This window comes from Pongo abelii, chromosome 6, assembly GCF_028885655.2.
Source record: "Pongo abelii isolate AG06213 chromosome 6, NHGRI_mPonAbe1-v2.0_pri, whole genome shotgun sequence".
NCBI lineage: Eukaryota > Metazoa > Chordata > Mammalia > Primates > Hominidae > Pongo > Pongo abelii.
Window position 1 is genome coordinate 99,268,463 of NC_071991.2, and position 24,038 is coordinate 99,292,500.

The 24,038-nt window shown below is 41.1% G+C and overlaps 1 protein-coding gene across 4 annotated transcripts in view; it reads left to right on the plus strand.

Annotated features, from left to right (window-relative positions):
• GSAP (gamma-secretase activating protein) overlaps positions 1–24,038 on the plus strand; it is a 105,058-nt gene that overhangs the window by 80,728 nt on the left and 292 nt on the right. For 3 of the 4 annotated variants that reach the window (XM_009243097.3, XM_002818307.5, XM_063726108.1), the window contains exons 20-31: positions 4,835–4,963; positions 5,808–5,866; positions 6,565–6,596; positions 8,918–8,979; positions 11,448–11,543; positions 13,788–13,858; positions 14,374–14,468; positions 20,715–20,834; positions 21,655–21,716; positions 22,914–23,015; positions 23,146–23,245; positions 23,646–24,038. The exon at positions 23,646–24,038 is cut by the window's right edge and continues 292 nt beyond it. In XM_009243097.3, the coding sequence (XP_009241372.1) occupies positions 4,835–4,963; positions 5,808–5,866; positions 6,565–6,596; positions 8,918–8,979; positions 11,448–11,543; positions 13,788–13,858; positions 14,374–14,468; positions 20,715–20,834; positions 21,655–21,716; positions 22,914–23,015; positions 23,146–23,245; positions 23,646–23,737 (1,020 nt within the window). In that variant the 3' untranslated portion in view covers positions 23,738–24,038. Of the gene's footprint in view, positions 1–4,834; positions 4,964–5,807; positions 5,867–6,564; positions 6,597–8,917; positions 8,980–11,447; positions 11,544–13,787; positions 13,859–14,373; positions 14,469–17,465; positions 17,626–20,714; positions 20,835–21,654; positions 21,717–22,913; positions 23,016–23,145; positions 23,246–23,645 lie in introns of those variants that run through there. The other variant, XM_009243098.3, reaches the window with a different exon arrangement.

A 24,038-nucleotide genomic window follows, 5' to 3' on the forward strand; every position in this document is an offset into this window, starting at 1 on the left:
TTAGTAGAGCCGGATTTTCACCATGTTGCCCAGGCTGGCCTCAAACTTCTGAGCTCAAGTGATCCACCCATCTTGGCCTCCCAAAGTGCTGGGATTGCAGGTGTGAGCCACTGCACCCGGCATGGGTATGTTTCTTTTTTTTTTTTGAGATGGAGTCTCGCTCTGTCGCCCAGGCTGGAGTGCAGTGGTGTGATCTCAGCTCACTGCAACCTCTGCCTCCCGGGTTCACGCCATTCTCCTGCCTCAGCCTCCAGAGTAGCTGGGACTACAGGCGCCCGCCACCACACCCGGCTAATTCTGTATTTTTAGTAGAGACGGGGTTTCACTGTGTTAGCCAGGAAGGTCTCGATCTCCTGACCTTGTGATCCGCCCACCTTGGCCTCCCAAAGTGCTGGGATTACAGGCGTGAGCCACCACACCCAGCTGGGTATGTTTCTTATACAGCATTTTTGTGTTTTATTTTTCAAGTTTTATTAGCTCTTTTCAAGTAGCTGGTGATGGGCTTCCTGGGCAGTTGTGGCTTTCATTTTGTGGTGGTGCTGTTCCTGATGAGTACAGTATTTGCTTTGTTGGATAAGTGCTAGCTGATTGACAGTGATTTCCTGTGCTCCCAGCTTCATCTTTTTTTTTTTTTTTTAAGTTCCAGGATACATGTGCAAGGACATGCAGGTTTGTTACATAGGTAAACGTGTGCCATGGTGGTTTGCTGCACCTCTCAACCCATCACCTAGGTATTAAGCCCAGCACGCATTAGCTATTTATTCTGATGCTCTCCTTCCCCCAACCCCCCAACAGGCCCCAGTGTGTGTTGTTCCCCTCCCTGTGTCCATGTATTCTCATTGTTCAGCTCCACTTATAAGTGAGAACATGTGGTGTTTGATTTTCTCTTCCTGTGTTAGTTTGCTGAGGATAATGGCTCCCAGGTCCATCTGTGTCCCTGCAAAGGACATGATCTTGTTCCTTTTTGTGGCTGCATAGTATTCCATGGTGTATATGTACCACATTTTCTTGATTCAGTCTATCATTAATGGGCATTTGGATTGATTCCATTTCTTTGCTATTGTGAATAGTGCTGCAGTGAACATAGATGTACATGTAGCTTTATAATAGAAGGATTTGTATTCCTTTGGGTATACACCCAGCAATGGGATTGCTGGGTCAAATGGTATAATACTTCCGGTTCTAGGCCTTTGAGGAATCACCATACTGTCCTCCACAATGGTTGAACTAGTTTACATTCTCACCAACAGTGTGAAAGCATTTCTATTTCTCCACAGCCTCACCAGCATCTGTTGTTTCTTGACCAGGCTCATCCTAGAGCATAGTGGTGTGATGGTGTGTCTTGGCTCTTGGGATTGTGCAGATTCAACTCTCCCTTCCCCTCCCCTCCATTCTGGGTTACAACATCTAAAACGTTATGTGGGAGATCCTTTATTCTCTGGGATAATGAGCATGCTGGTGTCACCTTGGCATTCAGAATCCCTCAAAGATTTGGCCCTAACTACCTCTTTAACTATATCTCCTATTTTAAAACCACACAATCAGAAGTCTTTAGACAGCTGGTGATTTATATAGCCTTTAAGCCAGAGGTGTATAGACTGAGTAAAGTGTTTGAGGGTGGGGTGCCCGGGATTACTTGAACATGCTCACTGTTCTCAGTCCTGGCTGAACATTAGGATGACTTGAGGGAGCTTGTAAAACTCATAAGGCTCAGGCACACCCCAAGCCAATTAAATCTAACTGGGGATGGGACCCAGGTGGTTCCAATGGGCAGCTGAGGCTGGGAGTTGCACATGCTGGAGGCTATTGTCTTCACCATAGAGAATGAAGTGCTGTTGACTCTAATGCTCTGGCTCAAATCTGAGCCCCAAATCCATCTTCTAGTCTCTGTCTTTGCTCACACCCTAAGAGTCCCACCTGGAACATCCTTTCCTTGTCCTTCACTGACTCAAATCCATTTCCCACCCGTGTTCTGTGTCTGTTTTCCAGGTTTCCAAATACACTTTCCAATTTAGAATGATCTCTGTGCATTTCTTTTTTTTTGGAGACAGTCTCGCTCTTTGCCAGGCTGGAGTGCAGTGGCGCCATCTCAGCTCACTGCAACCTCCGCCTCCCGGGTTCCAGTGATTCTCCTGCCTCAGCCTCCCAAGTAGCTGGGACTACAGGTGCATGCGACCATGCCCAGCTAATTTTTGTATTTTTAGTAGAGATGGGGTTTCATCATGTTGGCCAGGATGGTCTTGATCTCTTGACCTTGTGATCCGCCTGCCTCTGCCTTCCAAAATGCTGGGATTACAGGCATGACCTATCACACATGGCTGCATTTCTTAACTGAAAAAGGTTATATCACTTCTCTAGTGGTTACCAAATAGTGAAATATATAGATTTTTCTGTATCATCTTAATATCTGTAAGATATTATAGATATATCTAATATCTATATTAGGCCAGTGACCCCCCTCCTGAAAAACAAACATGTAAGTTCATGTGAAAATATTTTTGGGATGTTTGGCTAACAGTATTTCTTAAGTGTAAGTTTTAATTTTTGTTTTATTTTAAATTCAGATCCTTTTCCTTCTAACTCTAGTCTATTTTAGGCCATGGATTTCTTTGAAAATCTGGTGCAAGCTATAGACCATCTCCCCAGAAGAGCGCTCATACAAACACATGCTCTATTTTACATTCAGGCAGTGGGTGCTGGAACCCCTGGAAAGCCTGTCCACGGACATGTGGCGAGCTCTGTTTGATCTGTTTCTTCTTAGCGGACAGATGGCTATGCTAATTACCCTGATTTGATAATTCCACAATGTATGCATGTATTGAAACACCACATCGCAACCCATAAATATATACAATTATTTGTTAATTTAAAATAAAACAAAACTATGAAAAATGTGCCTACCTCCCTAAAAGGTTATGAGGAAAGGGATTTTGTAAATGGAGTGAGAAGGAAGGTAATTTGGGAGAGATCTTTTCTTAGGAGCTGCAGTGAGTGAGGACTTCTAACAACAGGATAGCATTTGACTTGAGGGGATGGGGCCAGATGACAGGTAGAGGGCATCTGAGTTTCTCCCCTCCCATATCCTGTCCTGGGCAAGGTCTGGGTGAACTGCGTGGGTAGGACTCCTGTGGCCAAGCAGGAGGAATTAATAGCTCAACTGAACACTAGATGTCACCACAACACCAATGAGTTTTCTGGCTTTTGGCACTCCTGTGCCTGAGCCCAGATTAGGACAGCAAGAAAGCTTTAGAGACTTCCAGTCAGGGACCTAATTCTGTCAAACGTCTGCAGGATTTGTCTTGTCTTTTTTTTTTTTTTCCTTAAATACAAAGAAGACCCAAAGGGTGGATAAGTGTACATTCATTATAAATAAATGGAAAGGGAAAGAAAAGACGAGGGAGGTGAGTCAAGTGAGGAGTGGGATCTGATTCATGTTTTCCCCTGGACATGAGACTTCTTGGGAAGAGTTTTTCTGTCTCTGGGAGGAGGGATGTTGGCTGGATGGGCATTTCAGGCTTCTGAAAGAGCAAGTTTTAATATTGTGTTGCTTACTTTACTGATACTCCAAAATACATTTCAAACCAATTATGACTGTCTTTTGAATAAAAATGGTAATAATGTGCTATAATTTAACATGAGGGCATTTTTCTTGATCGAGGTGTTTTTGTTTGTTTGTTTGTTTAAGTTTTCTTATTTTTCTTGCAGTTCAGCCAAGTCTATCACCTTGGCAGGCAATAGTTCACTTAGTTTTATGACCACACATTACATCTCTGGCCCCAGTCAAATCATTTGTAAATGTACATATTTTGGTAAAAAGTATCATAAGTCTACCTTTATTGGTTTAAAACCAAGTTGTGTCAGAATATCCTTCAACACTAAGAATGTATTTTTTTATTTTTATTTTTTTTGAGATGGAGTCTCGCTCTGTCACCCAGGCTGGAGTGCAGTGGTGTGATCTCGGCTCACTGCTTGCTCTACCTCCTGGGTTCATGCCACTCTCCTGCCTCGGCCTCCCGAATAGCTGGGACTACAGGCGCCCGCCACCGCACCTGGCTAATTTTTTGTATTTTTGGTAGAGATGGGGTTTCACCGTGGTCTCGATCTCCTGACCTCGTGATCCGCCCACCTCAGCATCCCAAAGTGCTGGAATTACAGGCATGAGCCACCGCGCCTCGCCAACACTAAGAATGTATTAACATTGCATTTTATTATTTAAAATGAATATAATGGATACATTCTTGCTTCAGGGTAGTACAATTATATCAATAATTCAAAGATTTAGATAGAATGCTGACTAATTCTGTTTTGATGTATGTGACAATGTAAAATTAGTTCATTTCATCTTTTTTTGATTCCTAGGTTTTGAAAAATGTCCTTGGCAGTAAATAAGTTTAGCAGGAAAGTACGCCTACTTCACTTATCCAAATGTTAATGAACTTTCTCTTAGTGAACATGGCACTGTTGACACCACCTAAGTCATAAAAATGGGTCTCAAGGGAGGAAATGACTCAATGTGTTTAATACAGGTTTCCCTGCTAAGCCTCAATCTGGGGAAGTCCTGTTGGTTTTGGGAAGTGAGCAGCAGTTCTGTATGTGGTTTAAAAAAACAAACAAAAAAACAAAACAAAAAGACAGAAAATGAAGTGGGAAAACAAGATTCTTTAAGTCTATTTTAGAATCCCTATTGGGTCTAGAATGCCATCCTCTGTACAAAGTATTCACTCAGAAATGTGGGCCGTGAGAGCTCGGGAAATAAGGCTTGCGTGATACTCACTGGGTGGTTTGGGCCGCTGGGCCTGCCTCTGAAGGCCGCTGATGTTTTTGTCTCCTTTAGGTGCTCAGCTTTAAGGGCTACTGGGAAAAACTGAACTCCAACCTAGAATATGTTAAGTACGCCAAGCCACACTTCCACTATAACAACAGTGTGGTCAGGAGAGAGTGGCACAACCTGATCTCTGAAGAGGTATGAGTGGGTCAGTGAGAACAAAGCCAGCAGCCAGCCCTAGTGGACTGGATCCAGGTGATGCCTTTAAATCATAAGGCTGGCTTCCATGTGCAGCATTCTTCCCAATTGCCAGGGACTTGAACATTGTCGTTACTGACCTCAATAGTCAGAGATGCTTCTATGATCTCTGTTCTCCTGGGGAGGAAACTGAAAACAGAAAGTTTAAGGGGACACACAGCACATTCATAGTAGAAGTATGATTAATATCCATGTCTCACATGTGTTCTCAGGTTACTTATGTAGTTAAAAATTGATATTAAAAAATCTAGGTGTTCCCAAATTAGTGGTCATTAGGGGTTGGGGTAGTTGGAGGGAGAATAGTGGATGTGACTCACTCTCCAGGGGTGACCCAGGGAAATCTTTGGGGGTGATCAAAGACTTCTGTATGTTGATTGTGGTGGTACATTGTGGGACATGAATCTAAACATGATAAAGTGACATAGAATGACACACACACATTGTGCCAATGTCAATTTTTGATTTTGATATTGTGCTCTAGTTAGGTAAGATATAAGCACTCAGGAGACTGGGTGGAGGGTACATTGGATCTCTCTTTAGTATCGCTGCATGTAGATTACTGTTGTTGTATATAGTATATAGTTGACTCGCAGTTTCCTGTGAATCTGTAATTGTTTCAGAATAAAATGTTTCTTAAAACTTTAAAAAAAATCTAGGTGTTCTGATTACCTGGAAAGTATATTTCTTCTCTCTGATGCTCTTAACTGTATTGCATTATATCCTTGATGTGAAAAGTCACCAATAAAACCTTTACCTTCCACTCCTGACGTGTTCTCACTCCTAGAAAACAGGAAAAAGAAGGTCCACGGCGTATGTGAGGAATATTCTTGATAATGCAGTAAAGTAAGTGAAATTAGAGGTTATCATATCTGTAAGATGGTTAACATTTACAATTACTTTGTTTTATTGGCTACCTTTTATAGAAGTAGTTTACTTTTGTTGCATATCCCCAGCAAAATAATATTGTCAGCTTCATGAATGCAGCCACTTGGACCCTATTCTGGAATTTGGTGCTGGAATTTCTAGTGGGAAAAGCTTATATGTTGAACCTTATAGACTTGTAACCTGCGGATAGATGTTTATGATGGATAATTGGTAAAGAAATTTCCTATTAGTGAGCATTTTGAGAGAAAGGCAAATAGTAGGTTGATTTTTTTTTTTTTTTTAAGTGTCAGTGGGCTGGTGAGCTCACTTTTATTTTGAAAGCCTATTTTCTGGATATATGAGTCATCTCAGAGTACTAAAAGTATAGGCCCCATTCCAACCTCTGTTCTATTTTCTGTCCCCATTATTTTCAATAACTGAGAGCTACAATTGTTCTAAATTATTGCCGTTGTTGGCACTAAAGGGTTTTGAGATTTTTTAATTGCCTAGTGTGGCTTTCACTACATTGATCAAAGTTTTTGAGGTTTTCAGCAGCCTCAGAATAGTTTCTACAGTGGTTTTTATGAATTTTTAAAGGAGGATATCTTTGTATGGTGTGGCTTTAAATTTTTTAAAAGCAATGCTGTCTGTGAATAACATGGCTAATTTCTTCGTAGGGTGATTTCTAACCTAGAAGCAAGAAATTTGGGTAAGAAAAGATCTGTAATAAAGCCTTCTGGGTTCCAGTCAGTGTTTTGTTTGTAGCACTGTTCTTCTTACCACTGTGGGTTGGCAAGAAAATCACTTCCAGTAGTGTGGTGCAGGCAGCACCTTTTAATATCTTGCTGTTAGAGTGGCTGCACGGCTCTTCCCATGTCTGTCTAGGCACCAGGACCTCCGGGGACAGCTGCTGAATGTGCTTTTGCGGTGGGAGTCCCTGGGTGATGGCCTTGCGGTTCTCCTTATTTCCTGTCATACACAGCTACCCTCTGGCTGTGCCCACAGGATGCATTTTGGCATTTCCCTTGGCTTGGTGCTGCTTGCTTTCTAGCTGTCTGATCCTACCGGGTCTTGCCTTGTTTGTGCCTCTCATTTGGGTTAAAAATTGGGCACACAGGTCCTAGAGGCATAAAGATGAGGAGCTTCCAGGTAAGCAGTGTGGTTCTGGGGGAAAGAGCACAGGCTTGAGAGCTAGACAGAGCTGGACTTACATTCCAGCATGGCCTCTTGCAAACCATGTGCTCCTGGCCAAGTCACTTACCCATTTGTGCACTGTCCTCAGGGGAGTGAGGAGAAAATGAGACTTAACTGGGGTAATGCAGATAGCACCTAACATAGTGCTTAGTACATGAGGGTACCTGAGGTGGCTGCTTTATTCCTTAGTGTGTAAAGAAGAAATGTTAACGTGTGGCTTCTAAACCAAATGACAGGTATTATATAATCCGTAGGTGCAGAGAGAGGTTAGGTTCGGAGCGGGGATGGCTGGAGGAGGGAGGGAGGTTGGAAGAGGCTCCCCAGAGGGCTGACAGGTGAGTTAAGTCTTGATAAACAAAGGGGACTTGGCCAAGTGAAACCGGGGAGGGGAATGCTGAGCATATTCAGTCACAGGCCTATTTGTAGTTGCCAGAAGAACACTTTTGTGACTCATGAAGGTCAGTCTTCATTAAATAAGCTTTTGTTTTTATATCCCACTCCTGTTTTATGGGCTTGGATGTTGGGCGATTCTAATGGAAACTATTTTATACAGTGCATTGTTGCACCTCCTCCAGCTATGCACACAGCACAGTGAACTGTGACAGTGCACTTGTCATCCAGCTTAGGCTGACAGAGCCTGGGCTCACTGACCAGCCAGGGAGGAACCAGCCTCTGCCTTACCAGGCCATCAATCCCTGAAGCCAGGGGATCTGCCCTGCCAGACAGGGGCATGCGTGTGTGTGTTTCAGGCTTATCATCCTTGCATTGCTGGGGGTTTTGCAACACAGGGAATGTTGCTGGTCTGGTTGAGGTTTCTGTCGTGCCACCCCTCCTGCCCTGCTTATGGAGCTACTGTATGTGTCAGGGCCGTTTGCATCCTGTTACTAGTCAGTCTCTCTTAATGCACTTTAGGAAACTCTTCCCTTTCCTTGCACGTGCTTTGCGTATACTAGTTCCCCATAAAGAATGTCACTGCCTGAAACAGAACATTCTGTGAAATGCAGGGCTGTTGGATTCACATGTTAAATTGTTTCATCTCAATCAAGAGGGTTGTGTAGGATCCAGGGAAGATTTATCCCGGGGGGTCAAGAGATATCGATGCCCTCCCAGAAGGAGTTGCCAGCCCACTGAGCAGGGTGGTTCTGCCCTCTTGCCTGGCACTGGATCTCAAGTATTTAAGAAGAAAAGAATGGAATACAAAGATGTTAGAAGCGCTTTGGGCAGATTTTCCAGCAAGACTGGGTTTATCTGCCCCTAGGGCCACTACACTGTAGCGTGCATTGCAAATCATGGTGGAGAAAGTACCATTTGATTTAACATATCACTTTTCCACCTTTTCCTAGCTACCTTTGTAGTCTGATAACTTGTGCCAGTTAGTATTATTTGCTGCAGTAATTGGCCCCCTCAGCTCAGTAACTTCCAAGGCTACTGAACTACAGGGTTCAGAAAGTAGAAGGGAGCCATGCAGTCTTTCCACCGAGCCCTGTTCCCTCAATTTATGACCCCAGAAGGGTTAAGAGAAGGCCCAAGTCCCTCTGTTTCCAGTGGAGCAGAGGTTCTTAGCAGTGAGTTTTAGTGTTGAACAAAAATCAAAGCTAGAGCCTACTGGGGTTGAGGAATGTGTTGTTTTCTTCCTTTCTCGGTCATTCCCTGTTTCACACGGCTCTGATAAGTTCACCTTGTAGGACTAGGTCACACTTAGGTGATGAAAAATTTTCATCCTGTGTTATGTTTTCTCAGTGACTCAGAGAAGGGAAACCCAGGCTGATTCTTTTTCCTTCTAATCCATCTCCTGAAAACTGTTCAGAACCTAACTATTGCTCTGTTTCATTTCAGGGCCAAGATTAACACCCCTCCTGCAGGAGGAAGACAGCCACCAGCGGCTGCTCATGGGGCTGGTAAGTGGTACGTGGGTTCTTTAGGGGCTGGCAAACAAGGGACCCTAAGACAAGGGGAAAGGGTTACAGTGGGCTTCTCATTCTGATCTTATTCTTTATTCTTTGCACAAGTATGTTTTGCCAGCATTATGGACCCTGTGTGCCCAGTGGTAAGCAACCCATATGATTTCTGCCCTTTTGGAATATGTAGTCAAAGGGGGAAGACACACATGAATCACACCAATACATATGTAATTTACAAACCATGATAAAAGGAGTGTATAGCGTTGAGAGTGCTTTAAAAAAGGAAAGAGCTGCATCTTTGTGGCATTTGTATTTGGGGTTTCAAATACAACAGAACAGTCCGGGCACAGTGGCTCATGCCTGTAATCCCAGCACTTTGGGAGGCCAAGGTGGGCGAATCACCTGAAGTCAGGAGTTCGAGACCAGCCTGGCCAACATGGTGAAAACCCTGTCTCTACTAAAAATACAAAAATTAGCTGGGCATAATGGTGCACACCTGTAATCTCAGCTACTCAGGAGGCTGAGGCAGGAGAATCGCTTGAACCCAGGAAGTGGAGGTTGCGGTGAACCAAGATTGCGCCACTGCCCTCCATCCTGGGCGACAGAGGGAGGCTCCGTCTCAAAAAACAAAACAAAACAACAACAAAAAAACAACAGAACAAAGTACTTTTTCTCAAGAAGTCATAATACTAGGATGACCAAAGAAATATGAATCAAAATAAATTAATTGAAAAGCAGAATTTGTAAATAAATACAAAACCTTTAAAAAGCTGATTAAAGAGACATCTGGAAAGCCTAATAACATATTTTTTAATACCATGTGGACTTAAGAATGGGATAATCTATTAATTAGTTTAGGTTTAATTTTCAAGTTTTCTGCCTTTATTGCAGTCATTAGTGTTGTTTCTACATAATATATTTGAATTTCTATAGTAAGGTTTGAGTTTCATAGTTTTTAATATATTAGGAGAGGTTAGTTTAGATATGCCAACAGTAGTAAAAGAAAAATCTCACATATACAAGAAGGAAATAATTATAGTACTTTTATAAAATTAAATATTGCACAGCCATTAAAATAGTATGGCAAACATGGCTGGGCACTGTAGCTCACACCTGTTATCCCAGCACTTTGGGAGGCCAAGGCGGGTGGATCACCTGAGGTCAGGAGTTCGAGACCAGCTTGGTCAACATGGTGAAACCCCGTCTCTACTAAAAATACAAAAATTGGCTGGGCGTGGTAGCACGTGCCTGTAATCTCAGCTACTGGGAGGCTGAGGCATGAGAATCGCTTGAACCCAGGAGGTGGAGGTTGCAGTGAGCTGAGATCGCATCACTGCACTCCAGCCTGGGTGACAGAGCAAAAAAAAAAAAAAGTATGGCAAACAATGTTTACACGACAAACATGCAACATTAGAATGGGTGTGCACACCAGGAAGAAGAAAAAAATAACCCCCAATTGTTAATGTGGGTGGTAGGATTATGGGTGATTTTAATTTTTATCTTCATGGAAAAATTGAAAAGCACAAAGAAGTATGCACTATGTATTACACAGAAAGCATCTTTTATTTAAAGCCAAATTAATTGGCACATGCATGAGACTGAATTGAATTAAGATACCATTATGTCTTGGCCCTGAAGGTTGTGGACTTGGTTTTACTCGGGGTATTGCATTGTGAACCTGCTAAAATAGAAGATGTGTGCATGGGTGATATAAGCTGTACAACTCCCTTGGGCTGTTTATTGGCACAAACATGGCTCTGGCATCCTGTTTTTGCTGAGCGTGTTGTCTAGGCAAAAGGGAGAGGAGGGAGGAGGAGAGAGAAAAGCAAAAGGTAGGGAGGGCTGGGAATGCTAATGGTTGGAGAAGTAGGGAGGCCCAAGGATGATCAAACAAAGCGAGTATAGAAACAAACCTATTTGGAGGCACCAGAATGAATATTTCATTACCTTTGCATGTCAAGGGGCTGTGTTGAGTGTCTGTGGCCACTGTGTAGAGGGAAGTACCTGATTATTTCCCTTTTACTCCTGCTTCTGTCCTTCCAAAACACCCAAAACTGTTGCCCCCATTGTCTCAGTCATTCTATGTATAGAGTTGTTCCTGTTAATCCCCCAGGACTCTAGGAGAAGTAGACTTTAATCCTTTGGTAGATCCCAAAGCCTGTGACTTCTAAGTTGGTGACTTTCACTGTCTTCTTTGGAGGATTCTCGTCAGAGTTAGAGCCTTACTTGCAGTTGCTCACGGGGCTTTGGGTGAATCATAAGTAATTCCTTTTGAGGCAAATGTTGGGGACCCCTTATTTATGCTCACCAGAGAAATATTGAGAGTTATGCATTTCCATTGATGGGACCTTCAGATCCAATATTTTTTATATTGATGAGGAATGTTAATAAGTGGATCTAATTCAAACCAGTTGCAGGTATGAGTGGGTAGGCTGTGACTTATCTAATGCATATCCTGTTTTCAGATGGTGTCTGAGCTAAAAGACCATTTTTTGAGACACCTACAGGGTGTAGAAAAGAAGAAAATTGAACAGATGGTTCTGGACTACATTTCAAAACTGGTTGGTCTTGCTTTTTATTCTCCTCATATGTCCCTTCACCCCACTCCCCATATAGTTCTGAAAGTGTGGTTCAGTGACCCCATTTATGTATTTTTCAAATTAGATTTTTGGAGATATCCCGTTCTTAAATCAGTATTTGGTGCTATAGATTGAGAAAAGGGAAATAAGGACCATAAACAAAGAGCATTTGGTTTGGAAAGTGGTTTATTGCCCTCCCTTCAAATACTGATTATATACCCATGGATGCATAGGACAATGAATTTAATATGTTTGCCAAATGTTAATATTTTGTCTTGGCAACTTCCAGCTCCTTATTAAACAGTAAGAGATGATTTCTCTACATGGAGGTTTATGCAGACATGAGAGAACTTGAACTTCGAATCTTAATTAGTTCCAGTAGCCTAGCTAAGCCAGATTCTAGCTCACTTGTATGAATACTACCATGTGAGACTGAGATTGGCAGTTCCTTACCTGGTAGCCACTTACTGAAATTTTGTGATCCAGATTAGTAACACCACTGTATGTGTAAATAGTAGTTATATGACTAGATTGAATTTTAAGTTTGTCTTGAGTCTTTCAAAAAGCATATAGAGTTGAGGCCTGATCTTGCTTAGAATCTAGAAATAATGTTTGACAAATTCAAAAAAATGTTTGCACAGAAGGAGAAAGAACACTCCATTATTTCTCCAAATTTGTATGAGACCAGTATGCAAATAAGCCAGTGTGTGAACATATATTTTTCCATTGAACTCTGGAAGATTTGTTAAATGTATTAGCTGTAATCCTGATTTAATCATTTCATGTTTAATTTTCAAGTTTTCTGCCTTTATTGCAGCCATTAGTGTTGTTTCTACATAATATATTTGCATTTCTATAGTAAGGTTTGAGTTCCATAGTATTTAATATATTAGGAGAGGTTAGTATTCTCATGTAGTGATATTTATAATCAGGAATTTGAATCTTTCTTAAGTCTCCTTCTCAATAGAACTGTACCAAGGAACTCACTTGATGAATGTGTTACTGATCCTCCCCATGTTGACATTAACTTGCTTTTTTTAAAAAAAACTCACAACACACAGTGATTTAACATATCCACCTATCACCTTTATTTCTGTTGACTTGAAATCTTACTTCCCAAAGTGCTAAGAAGGGTTTCCATTCAAGCGTCATTTTTCTCCATTGTTAATAACGTAAGTTTTAACACTAGTTTGTGTTAACAGCCTGTAGAACCAATAGGCCCAGAAACTATACATATGAAGTCTCAGAAAACTCAAGGTCCCTGACATTGACTCAGCAGTCACTGATTGAGGCCACATCTCCCTGCCCCTGCCCAGCAGCCACTAGTCATGCCTTCTGCTCCCGTCTAAGGAGAGTGGCTGGCATCCTTTCTAAAATATATCCAAGGAAGTTGCTGCAGAACCTGATTATATTGGTTACATGTTAACTTACTTGATTTCAGCCAAAGAGAAACTGAGGCTCTGTATCATTGAGGATAGCGTTTGCCTGTGAGTCTATGGAGATCCTTCTGCTTTGCCCTGTTTTTAGCCCACACAATGTGTGGATTCGTGGCTGATAACTCCATAGGGACTGCTCTTCTGCTGGCAAACTCGTTGCAGCGTTAGAATGGGTTTCTGGATAAAGCTCTAAGACAAAGAGGGCTACCTACTTTGGTTGATTAGCTCCAGTCAGTGTGCTAACCAATTCTTACAACAACCCTATGAAATATTTCCCCTCACTTTACAGATGAGGACACTGCAATTTGGAGAGGGTGGGTAACTTGTGTAGGGTTACATAACTAGTAATGTATAGAATCTGGACTTGATACCAGTCTTACTTCACAGCTCATGATCATGACCTCCATTCTGTGTCTCTTTTCTTCTGACTGTCCACTGTTGGCTCTTGCATTGTGACAGGCCTAGAGCAAACCCTGTAGCACTTTACCTTCACTGATGGATGAGGGTCTGTAAGTGTGAGTGGTGGGGCCAGTTAGCTGGGCTGGGGAGGCTGAGCTGGGGCACTGCCCACACAAACAGAGGATGCTTTGTTAGATTCTGGTGCACATTTTCAGTCTTTCCATTTTGGGTTCAGTGCTTCAGAATTGACCTCAGAAAGGCTAGTTGTGTGTCTGGATGCAGCCTGAATGCCAGCTGCCCTGAAATGCTTATCTGAGTTGTGGAGGCCTGGCTGTGGGGCCCTTGAGGGAAGGAATGGAGCAATGGTTAATGGACTGTCTTCACCCTCCAGCTGGATCTCATTTGCCACATCATAGAAACCATTTGGAGGAAACATAATCTTCATTCCTGGGTTCTCCACTTGTACGCAAGTATTTCTCGCTTTTATCATGGTGTACAAAGAGTGGAAACAACTCTGTTGTAGCAAAACCCTTTTGAAATGTACTAGTTCAAATCAGTTCTCACCAGCTTCAACACCATCTAGCTTAATTCTATACTCAGCATTTAAAGTTACGCCCCCCTGCATGTGTACCCTTTAATGTATAATAAAAGCTAAAATTAAAAAAAAGTTATGCCCCTGTTACTTTACCCATCCTCTTTCCCTGGCACATGGTTGGTGACAGGGGAGGGACAAATGAGCCCAGTACTGCCAAGAAGGGGAATTTCACTTAATACAATGTGTAACATATGTTCCTACTCTGATTAAATTCTAGGCATTAGGCTGATGGTCACAGTCATATTTATGGGGCTTTCTACAAGGCATAGCATTTCATGATTAGCATGAACCCTTGTGTAGTACTCAAAGCCACTGCTTAGGACAAATGAAGCGTCACAGATGAGCTCCTTGGCTGACATGCTGCTTTGTTTTTTTTACCCAGCAATAGTCGTGGCAGTGCTGCTGAATTTGCAGTTTTTCACATCATGACCAGGATTCTGGAAGCTACAAACAGTTTGTTTTTACCTCTGCCTCCTGGTAAGTGTTGGCTCTTTTGTCCTTTGGCATAATAAATTTATTTCTTCTTCATATGGGCCCTTGCCTTTGGTACATTATAAGTTTGATGATGAGACTCGTGTATGAGAAATTGTGTATCTGGTGTCACTGTGAGTGATGGGCCCTTAGGTTGGTCTCTGCTGACCAGAGCTCCTCTGACTACTAAACTATGATGTAGCTTATTACTAACTTTAGGGAACCTAGGCTTACCCCATGCAGCTTTCTAGGATAATTTGAACCAGTAGAGCTAATTCAGGGAGCTCTGTCTCTGATGTCTCCAGGCCTAGTTTATCTGATTGAGATGTCTGAAGATTAACACTGGGAAGTGGGTCAGTGCCAAGAATTGAACTGATTCTTATGTGCTTGGAGGCTAAAAAATTCCCTTGGAATTTTTAAATAGGATCAAGTCAGGCCACAAAACATCCTGGGGAGATGTATATGCAGTCATTCATTTAATTGGTCATTTGTTCATTTAGTCAACAAACATTTGTTGAGCAACTATGACATGACAGGTAATGTACTAGAAACTAGAGCAATTACAAAGATTAGTAAGAGTCTAGTTGGGAAGATGTACATAGAAATCAGTATCCATTATGAGAAATAAGCCCCTGTTACCTATAAACTGTCTTGTGCTCATTACATATCAGTTCATTGTTTTATTGTGTAAGAACACTTAACATGAGACCTACCCTCTTAACAAATTTTTAAATGCACAATACAGTATTGTTAAATATAGGTACAATGTTGGATAGCAGGTCTTTAGAACCTACTCATCTTTCATAGCTGAAACTTTATACCCGTTGAACAGCAATTACTTATCCCCTACTCCCCAGTTCCTGGCAAGCACTGTTCTACCTTCTGTGTCTATGAGTTTGACTACTTTAGATACTGCATGTAAGTGGAATCATGCAGTATCTGTCCTTCTGTGACTGGCTTGTTTCACTTAGTGTAATGACCTGAAGTTTCATCCATGTTGTCACATGGAGCAGGATTTCATTTTTTAAGGCTGAGTAATACTCCATTGTAAATTCTACACTTTCTTCATCTGTCAATGGACATTTAGGTTGTTTCCCTATCTTGGCTATTGTGAATATGTTGTGATAAACATGGGAGTATATACATATCTCTTCAAGATCCTGATTTCAATTCATATGGATATTTATCCAGAAATGAGATTACTGGATCATATATTGATTCTTTTTTTTTTAAATTTTTTGAGGAACCTCCATACTGTTCGCCACAGTGGCTGTACCGCTTTACATTCCCACCAATAGTGTATAAGGGTTCCAATTTCCCCACATTTTTGACAACACTTAAATTGTGGTTTTTTGATAGTAGCCAACCTGAGAGATGTGAGGTGATATCTCATTGTGGTTTTGATGTGCATTTCCCTGATGACTAGTGATGTCGAGCATATTTTCATGTAAGTGTTGGCCATTTGTCTGCAGTCTTTGGAGAAATGTCTATTCAAGTCCCTTGCCCATTTTTTAATCTGGCTGTTTTCTTGCTATTGAGGTTTGAGTTCCTTATATGTTTTAGATATTAACTCTTTGTTAGATATATGGTTTGCAAACACTTTTTGTCATCCTGTAGGTTTTGCCTTTACTCTTTGGATCGTTTCCTTTATATATATATAAATATATATATATTTTTTATTATTATACTTTAAGTTTTAGGGTACATGTGCACAACACACAGGTTTGTTACATATGTATACATGTGCCATGTTGGTATGCTGCACCCATTAACTCGTCATTTACATTAGGTATATCTCCTAATGCTATCCCTTCCCCCTCCCCCCACCCCACAACAGGCCCAGGATCATTTCCTTTGCTGTGCAGAAGTTTTTTTGTTTGGTGTAGTCGTTCTTACATATTTTTGTTTTCATGGTTTGTGCTTTGGATGTCATATTCAAGGAATCATTGCCAAGACCAATGTCAAGAAGCTTTCCGTCTATGTTTCTTCTAGGGGTTTTTCAGTTTCGGGTCTTATGTTTAACTTTCTAATGCATTTTGCGTTGAATTTTGTTTATGGTAAAGATAAGAGTCCCATTTCATTCTTTTGCCTATGGACAGTTTTTCCAACACCATTTGTCAGAGATACACGATCCTTTCCCCATTGTGTGTTCTTGGTGCTTTTGAAGATTAGTTGCCTGTATATGAATGGATTTATTATTGCATATAAATTCTAATGAGTGTTAAACTTTATGATAGCTGTAACTACATATCAGCTGATTTTTAGTTACTTCATTCATATATATTCATCCATTCATCATTTGTTCATTCCTTCATTTTAGACCAACATATATATGATACTCATTTTGTGCCAGGTACTGTTGAAAGTACACACAAATTAGTACACTTAATTTTCATAAAATTTGTAACTGGTAGAAACTTAAATTGGACCACATTAAATTGTCAGTGTCCAACCATTTTTTGGCCAACAAAAATGGCACTTTCATGTGGTTCCACTTAATATTATTCCCATTTTATAGATGGTGAAACTGAGGCCAGAAAGGTTAAGTAATTTGCCTAAAGTCGCATAGCTATTAAGTGACAGAGCTGATATTCAAATCCAGGCAGTCTGGCTCCAAAATCCGTGCTGCTTCTTGAATTTTATATTCCAGTTGAATTAGTTGATGTTGAAACATGGGCTATTTATGGGCCTAAAGAATCCCTACAGCATGTGCTGTTCTGCATTTATGACACATCTGATACGGTTTGGAATCCTTCATTCTTCATCCACCTTATTTAATGTCTGTCTGTAGTGGCAGTACAAAAGGAGTTGAAAGGGACCATTCGTGAGGGGAATGGATGGTTTAAAATTATCCCAATGGAATATGAGTTATGAGGTACATCCTAGAAAGAGTGAAGGATTTCAGGAAAACTACCTTTGTGGCTTAAATTCTTAATTGTTTGTTGTTAACACACAAAATTTGGTAGGGAAATGGATTGACAGTTTCAGATTTGTTCATTACAGATATTCAAGCTGCTTTTGAAAATAAGTGAAACTGACTTACTGGGGACATTGTTATGCCTGGAGATCATAAAAATCCACTTTCTACCCAACTCACATTCCTTCACAGTGATAAGGAGGGAAAACAAAGATGTTATCCATAGTGACCGAGAATTATTATAAGTAGACTTATGGCTTGTGTCTGTGGGTCAGGTAAGGAAAAGGTGTTTCTCATTTTTTTAAATTATACTTTAAGTTCTAGGGTACATGTGCACAACGTGCAGGTTTGTAACATAGGTATACATGTGCCATGTTGGTTTGCTGCACCTATTAACTCGTCATTTACATTAGGTATTTCTCCTAATGCTATCCCTCCCCCCTCCCCCAACCCCACGACAGGCCCCAGTGTGTGATGTTCCCCCCACCCCTTGTCCAAGTGTTCTCATTGTTCAATTCCCATCTGTGAGTGAGAACATGCGGTGTTTGGTTTTCTTTCCTTGTGACAGTTTGCTCTGAATGATGGTTTCCAGCTTCATCCATGTCCCTGCAAAGGACATGAACTCATCCTTTTTTATGGCTGCATAGTATTCCATGCTCTCTCCTTTTCTCTTAAATGTTTATTTCCATCATGTGACATGGAAATAGAGGGGGGGAGGTGACACTGGATCATGTGTGTGTGTGCATGCTTGTATGAATTCAGGGTGTTTCTATATGTGCATGCGTAAATGTGCTTGCTTTCCAGGCCTATTGGACTAATGAGGACTATTTGAGTTACGATTGTCAGAGACTTGTAACATGAATTGGTTAAAGTTAAGAGAAGAATGGGGAACACAAGAAGGAAGTCAGGGTTTAGAGCTAGGGCATTTGCTTTTAAAAAAAGGAACTGTATTGCACTTGCTGGCTAGAGGAGGCCAGGAGCCCTGGAAGATGAGGACTAAAGTTGGGTGGAGCTGATGACTAATTATAGCCAATTTGCTCTGTTGCTCAGAGCTGATGTACAGAGGCCAAGAACGGGTCCCTGAACTTGGGACTGTGCCCTGGGGATAGAGGATGAAGGGTCATCAGGGATCTTTAGGATATGAACACAGGGCTGGAGAGGGAAATTTGAATCCAGAAAATCAATATGATCAATAATCTAGTGTAAACTTTTCTTCAGAAATAATTTTGTAACTTTTTACTAATAGTTTTGTGAAGAATTTCCAAATCCATTTGAAAAACTTTGTTGTTAATTAACTAGTAAAATAGTGGAGTTTTTTTGGACTCAGGGAAGCTAGTGGACTCGTCCTGTTAGCCCATTAACAAACACATGCTTGTGGGCAGAGCCTGTACTTCATCTGACCCTTGATGTTACAAGGACTTAGGACTGTGCCCCATGGCTTGTGATTCATGTGTTTAGAGAGAGAAAATCCCATGATTTCTCTGAATCCAAGCCCTGCTCACTGGGCATCATCCTTTTGTCAGGTACCTTCCCAAGAGTAGGCTATGATTCTTCTGTCATTCCCACATTCAATCAGTTGCAAAGCCTGTACATGTTACCATGCCTCTCTGATTCAGTGCCTCCATTACCTCTTATCCACGTTCAGGCAATAGCTTCTCTACAGGTCTTCATACCTTCTGTAGCAAACTGTTACTCCAACTCATTCTTTGCCTGTTGCCATGTTAATATCCCAATGGTAAATCTTCTGTCCTGCTTAAAAACTTTCATTACCTCCTCAAAGTCTCTCAAATTAATAAATCTCTGTCATTCAGCATTCAACCTCTGTCACCTGCACTCATAAGCACAGAACTGGTCACATTTTTTAAAATGTCTATTTTTTTTGTAATTGATTGTCTGCCTCCCCTAGCAGGCTGCAAGGTGTACGGGAGCAGCAATTGTGCCTGTTTTGCTTATTTTTATACTTAGTCCCTTGCCAGGTATGTGGAAGGGATGTGCTGAATAAATTAGCTTTTCCAACCTTACTTCTTAATCTTTCTCTCCTCTAATATGATTCCAACCCAGCTGGATCATATACTATTTTCTGAATATGCCCTATGCTTTCTCATCTTCGGACCTCTGTTCATGTTCTATTAACACAGCTGCCAGTTATTAACAGTGATATTATGGTTGAACGCCTACCATACAATCACACAGTTGATGCAAATTTCAACTTACACATTATTATTTCTGTGATCCTGGGCAAGTTTCCTAGCTCCTGTGAATCTTGGCTTTTGGTTTTTCCATTTATGAGATGGGAATCTAGTAATTCCCACCCCATACTTTTGTATGAGGATCAGATGAGCCAGGACACAGGTTGAAAGCCTTGGTACATGTCCAGTATGGGTTGCTATTGTTATATTGCATGCTAGGCTCTTCACAGACCTGGCTCTAGTTCTCAAAGCAGCCCTGTGGGAAAGGTACTGGTGGTTCCAATTTAGAGATGAAGAAATAGAGGCTCAGAAAGGCTTAGTTGCCTGCAGCTGGTGAGTAATACAGCCGGATTCTGACCTAGGGCTGCTCATGCCAAACCTGGCTTTTTCTACTGTCCCCACTCATTTCCACTTATAGGAATTGCATCTGTCCTTTGAAGCTCCCCGCAAATGCCATCACTTCCAAGAGAGCTGTTTTGATTCTCTCCTGGTCTGATACCTTCTCCCATGCATGATGTTTTTATCTGTGGTCAGTAGTAGTATACTTAGAGATCTGGGTTTCTGTGGGTAGCTCTACCCATGAGACAGGCTTGAGAATGCCTGCCTGTCAATTGAATTCCTCTAAATTTGCTCTCTGGCCATATTGTCTTAATTCTTTCTTTTCTATACTTTAGTCCAAGTAGACTCTAAAAGCCTTTCTCTAGGGCATACCCAGAGATAAGCCATATAAACTATTGCCTTCTGGTCCAAATTTGTTTCCCTTCAGCGAAATGGTCCTCATCCCAACAACCTTTTAGTCTGGACATATGAAATCTGAAATGCTTCTGTACTCTTTTGCTATCTTACTGTAGAATCACAAACATATCAAACTGTAAAACCATTGAGCAGGCCTTGCTCTGTTTTTGTGCAGGAAGAGACCCAAGGAGCAAGGAATGTATACTTACCAGAAACTTACTATAGACCCAGCATGATATTTAGTTATGAATAATACAGAGAAGGAAACCTGGACCTTGTTTTCAAGAAATTCAGTTGGTTCCAGGCACCAAGCACTGAACTAAGTGCTTTATTAACATGATCTAATCCATTTCCCGGGGGCTGCTGGAGATGTTGGCTAACTGCGTTTACCCTCCGGATCTCTCATTCTAGGTTTTCATACTCTGCACACCATCCTTGGGGTCCAGTGTCTCCCTTTGCATAACCTGCTGCATTGCATTGACAGTGGAGTGTTGCTTCTCACTGAAACAGCTGTCATAAGGCTCATGAAAGGTAAGAAGCCCTGAGTTTGCCAGAGTGCTAGTTCCAGCCTGAGCACCACCAGGGCTAGCTTCTTGGGTGTGCAACCTGTGCAGTCACAAAGAGCCTGGCTGCACTCAGAAGAGTGCCCTGCTCAGTTTAATGCTGCACTACATCTTGAAATTCTTAGTAATATTTGAACAAGGGCTTGCTCATGTTCATTTTGTGCTGAGCCCCACAAATTATACAGCTGGTCCTGTGAGCACAATCCATTCCCTGTAATCATCTTTTGGGCCAATTTAAAGTTTCTGAGCCCTTCATGAGGTCCTAAGGGACTTTTCAATCCACATACAACTATTAGATTCCTTTTCTGTGCAAGAGGGCACTTGAGGCTAAGAACCTCTGCAGGCTTGTTTCTCAAGAAAATGTCACGAAATGGCTTACTTTCAGCTGATTAACTCTGTCATCTCAAAGTTAGACTAGAAATGCAAGGAAAATTATCGAGAGGGGCAATTAAATGAATTTGAACTTTAAATTCTGTAGTATAATCACTCAAATTATTCAATTGTATTTTAAGATGATTTTTGTTTATATGAAAGCATTTGTCATTCCTCAAGGTACCTTCTGTTTTAAGTTAGTCAATAAAATTGCTTTATACCTGGCAGCCTGTTACAGAAAAATCCCTTTTTATTTAGAGAGTCAGAGTAAAATTTCCAAAATGCTGTTAGATTAGCTTGAGAATACACAGTTGGGATATGTCTTATCAAGATGAACCACTCAAGTATTAATATTAACTTGCTGAAGTATCAAAATGGGTATTTGTTTCATTTGCCAATCTCTAACTTTCTTGTAGATCTGGACAATACAGAGAAAAATGAAAAACTGAAATTCAGTATCATTGTGCGGCTTCCTCCGGTAATCCTGAGTTACATTTTATTTTCTCCCTAAGCTTTGGCATGACCCTCCTTCAATTTCTTCTTGCAAAAAGAGCATTTACTTGCTTTGGGTTAAAGTCAATTGAATCGTTTCACTTTTCAACGCTTCCAAGAAATCCCACCCGTCCCCAGCCCTCTGTCAGCTGTTTCCCACTTGGCCTACAAAGCACTTGCTCTCTGGCTCTGCACTGCCTTGGCACAGTCCAGTGAGAACATTAAGCCATTTTTGCCTCTTAGGAAACCACACTAATATTTACATCTGAGTCTGAGAGGGAGGGAGAGGGGAAACGTGCTTTCGGCATTTAAACAGATTTAACTTGGATACATTTGAATACAGGTGAGGACAGAAGGTTCTAGAACTGTATTTCCCCTTACTGCATTTCCACCATGGTAGGAAGACATTCCTAGGTCAAAGGAAGAACAAGAAACACGAGGGAATATCAACACTCGGAGTCAGAGATACTATGAAAACATGAAATTCCACAGCAAGGTCTTCCGAGCCTCTAACTCTGCAAACTTCCTGACCTGAAGAGCCTTAGCCATCTCCATCTGCTGTGTACACGCCTTGCACACTTGCACCTCTGGCGCTGTCCTCTCACGAACGGCTGTCTTGCCTTTCTGGACCTAATCCCCCTGCTCTGTAGTAGCCCTTCCCCCTCATTCACAGGCTTACTGAAGCAAAGGCAAGAATAGAAAACAAAGCATATTTTCCATAGCTAGATCTCTCTGGGAAACATTGCTGAATATTTAGTTTGGTCTCCAAATTTGTTTATTTCCCCAGTACTCTTAGGGAATTAAAATTTTCTAGGCAAGACAATGGCAGAGAAGTTGATATAAACCTGCCTACACCGCTTAGATTCCTGTCAAAACATCAGAGTTGGCATGCCCATCTCTCGTTTTGAAGAGCAGCAGATAAACTCCATTTCAGTAAAAGGGTTTGGCAACATCAGTGTATAAACCACTTTCCTCAATGTAGCATTTGAGAGAGTATTTACTCCCTCATAGAAACTTCACAGGAACATGGCATTTCTTCAAGGGTCCTTAATCATCAAGGGCCTGTCTTAGACTAACCAGCTACTTTGGAATAATACTTTTAAAATTATGAATAGATATAAGGTATGTTTACTTAATATAGTGTGTGGTATATTCTCTACATTTTTTTCAATTTGCATAATAGCTTATTGGTCAGAAGATTTGTAGACTTTGGGATCATCCTATGAGTTCTAACATCATTTCACGGAACCACGTGACGCGACTGCTTCAGAACTATAAGAAACAGGTGCGTTTCTCTGAAAGCACAGCCAACTAAATGTTTTTAGGATCCTGTTTGCCCGTGACAACATATCTGTATTTTAAAATTGTGCTTATTGTGGAGAACCAACTTACACCAGAAGTGGTTTCCCTTTTAGCGTCGGAATTCTATGATTGACAAGTCATCGTTCAGTGTAGAATTTCTGCCTCTGAACTACTTCATTGAAATTCTGACAGATATAGAGTCCTCCAATCAAGGTAATTTACTCCCCTGTTCTCAGGGTCTTTCCACTTTTCCCTTGACACATCAGTCCTTCCCTATTCACTTCTTTGAACTGTTTTCTTTCCAAAATCCTTTTAACATACAAGTAGGCCCTTATAGCAATTGGTTTACATTAGCAGTACCCAATTTACTACCTAGAGTAAATTACCAAATAATCACCTCTGAAGTTTTAAAAGAGTCAAGAGGTTTAAAGCCCATTTGGTTGATGCAAATGTTCTTGGTGCTAAAGTTTAATAAAATTTAAGAACACATTCTTAAAAAATTCATTTTACTAAAATACCATTATGATTTTAATGAGCTGTGAGCACAAAGTTATAAATGTTTCACGGCCCCATGGTAACCCTTTTTCCCTGCCCCCTTCCCATTTTTTTCCAGCCCTGTATCCTTTTGAAGGACGTGACAATGTGGATGCAGAATTTGTAGAGGAAGCAGCTCTGAAACACACCACGATGCTTTTAGGCTTATGAAAAAGAAAACGCAATTGGATCTGCTGCTGCCATTTTAATCTTGCTCATTAACCTTACTCCTTTGAGAATTCTTTAACAATATTTGAAATTGGGAACAAAAATAAATTGTTTAGCCATCTGAGTTTCAGGTTGGTACACGTTCGGACAGAACTGCTGTATCACATTCCAATTGTGAGCAATCAAGTGTAGAGAAATGATAAATAGCCTAAGGCGGCATACAGTGGCATAAACAATGCTCTTCCTAGTAGCTTAATAGGCCATAAGCTAGTTTCTGTTGCACTCTGAAATAAAATATGCTTTA